Here is a 5,000-nt window from a genome sequence, read left to right on the forward strand (position 1 = left end):
CTGATGTTCAGATCCATTGATATTCATTAGGGATAAAAGGTCAGTTTTGATTAAAAAAAAAAAAAAAAAAAAAAAAAGCTTATACTTATATGTCAAAAAAAAGTAAGTAAATAAATATAGTAAATTACTTGATAACAGTTGTATTCAGACCAGCTAGACAAATACTTCAAGAGAAAAAATATATATTTAATTCTTTCATAAACTATAGATCACCCCATTCACACCCAACCTCCTATTTCCAGGCAGAGGGACCCAGCGCTGCCACTGTCACAGGCAAGGCCGGGATTGTGGAGCTGGCAGAGGACGTGGAGAGCGCAGCATGCCAGCTGTGGGACATGACGGCAGAGAAGGACGTGGTCTTGCATCTCCTGGAATTCGGGGCTGTCGACATCCTGCACCTGGCAACGGATATTATCACACTCTCAAGGGCGCCGAGGCTCACTGTTAGTCAGGGAGGGTTGCTGTATTCTGTGATTCATTCTCTCTCTCTTTCTTCCTTCCTTTCTTTCTCTCCTTTCTTTCTTTCTCTCCTTCCCTTTCTCTCTCCTTCTCTCTCTCCTTTCCTTTCTCCCTCACCTTCCCTTTCTCCCTCTCTGTTCCTTTCTCTCTTTTGCTCTCCCTCTCTCTCTCTCCCCTCTCTCCCTCTCTCTCCCCTTTCTCCCTCTCTCTCCCCCTCTCTCCCTCTTTCTCCCTCTCCTTCTCTCTCTCTCTCTCTCATTCTCTTTATCTCTTTCACTCTCCCTCCCTCCCTCCTTTCTCTCCCCTTTCTCTCCCCTTTCTCCTTCTTTCTCCCTCTCTCTTTCCCTCTCTCTCTTTCTCTCTCTCTCTTTCTCTCTCTCTCTGTCTCTCTCTCTCTCTCTCTCCGCCTCTCTCTCTCTCCGCCTCTCTCTCTCTCCGCCTCTCTCTCTCTCCGCCTCTCTCTCTCTCCGCCTCTCTCTCTCTCCGCCTCTCTCTCTCTCCGCCTCTCTCTCTCTCCGCCTCTCTCTCTCTCCGCCTCTCTCTCTCTCCTCCTCTCTCTCTCTCCTCCTCTCTCTCTCCTCTCTCTCCTCTCTCTCTCCTCTCTCTCTCTCTCTCTCTCTCTCTCTCTCTCTCTCTCTCTCTCTCTCTCTCTCTCTCTCTCTCTCCTCTCCTCTCTCTCTCTCTCTCTCTCTCTCTCTCCTCTCTCTCTCTCTCTCTCTCTCTCGCTCTCTCTCTCTCTCTCTCTCTCTCTTCTCTCTCTTCTCTTTCTCTCCTCTCTCTCTTTCCTCTCTCTCTCTCCCTCTCCTCTCTCTCTCTCTCTCCCTCTCTCCCTCTCTCCTCTCTCCTCTCTCCTCTCTCGCTCTTTCTCTCTCTCTCTCTCTCTCTCCCTCTTCCTCTCTCTCTTTCTCGCTCTCTCTCTCTCTCTCTCTCTCCTTCTCTCTCTTTCTCTCTTTCGACTGCTCTCTCTCTCTCCTTCTCTCTCTTTCTCTCTCTTTCTCTCTTTCGACTGCTCTCTCTCTCTCCTTCTCTCTCTTTCTCTCTCTTTCTCTCTCTCTCTCTCTCTCTCTCTCTCTCTCTCTCTCTCTCTCTCTCTCTCTCTCTCTCTCTCTCTCTCTCTCTCTCTCTCTCTCTCTCTCTCTCTCTCCATTTCACTCTCAGTGAATTAGTACTTAACATTATTGTTTCTCATCTGATGATAGGTTAGGTACTGATCACAAAATGGCATGGTCTTTTTTAACCCACTCACGACGGGGGCATTCTAGCCTTGAATGTCACAATGCCGGGGCTTTCGAACGCTTGGGCCTAAATCAATTAAATGGCTGGCACAATATTGTGCCACCCGGCCATTGGGCTTTTGAATGAGCGGTACAGTAGTGTACCACCCGTCTAGAGAGGGTTAAGACAGATATACCTTGTCCTCAGCCACAAAAAGTATCAAATTTTCACCAAGGCCAATTTTGTTCTATAATACTTGTTGAGTGTACACATATACATCGCACCCTCACTGTATATCATACTAATAAATATCTTCCTATATTCCTACCAGGAAGTAGTTGTGGGCGTTGTGGCTAACATCTGCTGCCAGGCCGAGGGTTGTGAGAAAGTCATAGAACACAGGGCCCTCCTGTCTTCCTGCCTGAGCTTGTTGCAGGCTACGGATGATGTGCCAACACTGGTGGAGTGTCTGAGGCTCCTGCAGTTACTGCTCTGGCATGTGACTCACCGTGTAAAGCCTGAGGACCGCTCAAAGTGCCCACTGGTGTTAGCACTCAAGGGTCATGAGCCATTGAAAGTTGCACTCATTTTCATCCTGAAGAACAGTCTGAGTGGTGAGTAGAGTGGGGGGTTTTGTTGTTCTTTTTTTTTATTTTATATATATCTATACATAATCATCATTATTTGCCAAATCTAAAATCTTGCAATGGCCTCTGCGGTATTCTTGAGCAATGAAATCCTTAGGCATAAAAACAAATTTAAATTTTAGGAGTAATATTAGTAGTTATTATTACACTTGTGGTTGTAGATGTAGTCATAGTTGTAATATTAGTAGAAGTACCAGCAGGCAGAGTAGGAAAGTACTGCTGGAACGTCTAGTTTATAGTTGTTTAACACAAAAAAAAAAATGCTGCAACTATTAGGAAATATATATGGTACCCAAAGCAGTACTAGTTGCAATAAAAAAATGCCAACAACACAAAGTACTGCTCAAAATTTACAGGCAGTACTATATAATAATACTATATAATACAATGCAAGGACAAATGATTCTGTTAAAGGATAACACAATGGCTTTTTTGTAGACATGCAGGATCACCTTAGCAGAGCAACCTTAACAGCACATTACCACGCAAACAACACCAGAGACTTTTGAATGGGCAGCGTCACTAGTTTGGCAGAAGGGCCCAAGCATCAGGCTCAGATCACAAAGCCACCTGCAGACTATAAGATATAACCTATGATATAACTATGTAGCTGAGTCTATGCAACTGAACAATGATCAGTGATATCTGGCTTACAACTTATTATATAATCATTCTTTCCACAAGACAGATCCTAATATTTGTGTGATATATAAGAGAATATGTCACACTGATAGTATATAGATTGATCTTTGCTGCTTAGGAATGAGAAACCAAACTTATTATATGTGGTTCATCATTACATTCCTTACTTATCCATATTATTTCAGTGTTCTTTCAGTGTAAAATAGATTTTAAACACCTGTTAGGAGTGCCTATTTGAAAAGCTGTATAAATGTAAACAAATTAAATAAAGACAAAATGTATAGCAGTATTGTCTCTTTATATCACTTTGCCTTTCCAGAGGTTCTTCTTAGTTCTGTGATGCAGTTTCTTGAAGCACTGATGTACATCTGGCTTCCTGACGACCAGTGCTACATGGCCGCTGACTATACAGAGTCTGGTAAGTAATTTTTGACATGCTATATTTTATTTCTAAATACTGAAGAGCATTATTAGAGTGACATTGTATTTGTATGGTAGTTGTGAGTATTTAACTTTTATTTGAAAGTATTTGAGTTACAGTTCAATGCGTATTACCTTCTCAAATATCCAATTTTAGACATCAGGGTCAAGTTTACATAATTTTTAGGAGAGAAAAAGAATTGGGAAAAGAGGTATGTTGCATAAGGGGATGTATTTTACTTGATAAGAATGATTGGTATTTATTCCACATTTATTATAAGTAGTATCATTGATGGAGATAATCTCCTTGCCTATTATCTATTAGAGGAAGGGTTCATGACTATTATAAGCAATCCTAATTACATCTTTAGCTCTGCAAATATAAAGATATCAACTTCATTCAGCTTACGGAGGAATTCACACGTCTCTCCTGAAAACTAAACTAACCTAAATTGAGAACAGTGCGTGAACATATCCCAGATATCTAAGACATGTAATCATCAACACCCCCAGGGCTAGTGGAAGGCGTGGTGGAGGTGATGCGTCAATTTCTCAAGCTTTCGGAAGTGAGCGGCGGTCAAGAGCTGCCGAAGGAGGTTCACAGCGGAGTGCTCATCCTGTACAGCTTCGTCGCCACGCCTGCTGCACACTTGATCAGTGAGTTTGATGGGAATGGGGATAAGGTGTTGGATGTAGCGGCTGAATGTCATATGGTTTGTTTCTGGTTGTCATAGAGTGTTCTGCTTTTTCTTTTTCTTTTCCTCTCTCCTGTTTTTTTTTCTTCTTCTTCTTCTTCATTTTAAGCTTCTTTCCAATTTTTATCTTTATTCTCCTTCAGCATTTTTTTTTTGGTTTTCTTATTTTCTTTTTCTTCATCTTTCAGCCTAAGACTTTTGAGGTTCTTTTCTTCTCTGTCTTCCTTTTCTTTTTTTGAGGGGGGGGGGGGCTGTAGAAGGAAAAAAATGTATACATAACACTTTACAAATTATATAATTTTCTTCTTCTTCTTCTTCTTCCTCTTCTTACATAGACTTTGCTAAATCACTAAGTCAGTCTATTTAATTCCTTTTTCTTTCATTCATTTTTCTTTCCTGAACTTCATCTTCTATCATTAGATTTATTGGAATATTTAAAAAAATTTGTTTCCTACATTAAGTTTAGACTTTGTAGAATCCACATATGCATTTTAGTTGATTTGTTATCTTGGAAGTTGCCCTGAAGCCATTTTATGTGCTAACTATGGATGAGTTAGAAATATATATATATTCTCTAGTCTGATGATTTTTTATTTTGTTATGTGTAGAAGGAAAAATCAGTGTTAATTATGCCTTGCATATCTGAATCAGTTTGATGTATATTTGTTGTTGATTGGTCACATTAGAAATTATTTCAAGTTGACGCTGCACTGCTCGAGCCTCATTTGAGGTTGGATATCCATTTGGTATATATTTGCACAGGAAACACAGATACAGTCTACCCTCACAGCAACAGATCTCATTACGAGTGATCCCACTTATCGTAGTTAATATTTGAGCCTCGTTAATCTCCTCCTCCTGCTGCTCCTCCTCTTTCTCCTCTTCCTCCTCTTCCTCCTCTTCCTCTCCTTGTGAATGATCT

At 41.0% G+C, this 5,000-nt stretch overlaps 1 protein-coding gene across 3 annotated transcripts in view; it reads left to right on the plus strand.

The window, feature by feature from the left end:
• The window catches only part of LOC122244679 (uncharacterized), a 16,524-nt gene that overhangs the window by 3,993 nt on the left and 7,531 nt on the right, over positions 1-5,000 (plus strand). For all 3 annotated transcript variants that reach the window (XM_043002657.2, XM_043002648.2, XM_086551997.1), the window contains 4 exons: positions 243-443; positions 2,006-2,288; positions 3,283-3,381; positions 3,897-4,040. In XM_043002657.2, coding sequence (XP_042858591.1) covers positions 243-443; positions 2,006-2,288; positions 3,283-3,381; positions 3,897-4,040 — 727 coding nt within the window. The remainder of the gene's footprint in view (positions 1-242; positions 444-2,005; positions 2,289-3,282; positions 3,382-3,896; positions 4,041-5,000) is intronic.

The sequence above is a fragment of the Penaeus japonicus genome, unplaced genomic scaffold (assembly GCF_977035675.1).
Source record: "Penaeus japonicus unplaced genomic scaffold, GWHDUDI00000001_assembly GWHDUDI00000026, whole genome shotgun sequence".
Taxonomy (NCBI): Eukaryota; Metazoa; Arthropoda; class Malacostraca; order Decapoda; family Penaeidae; genus Penaeus; species Penaeus japonicus.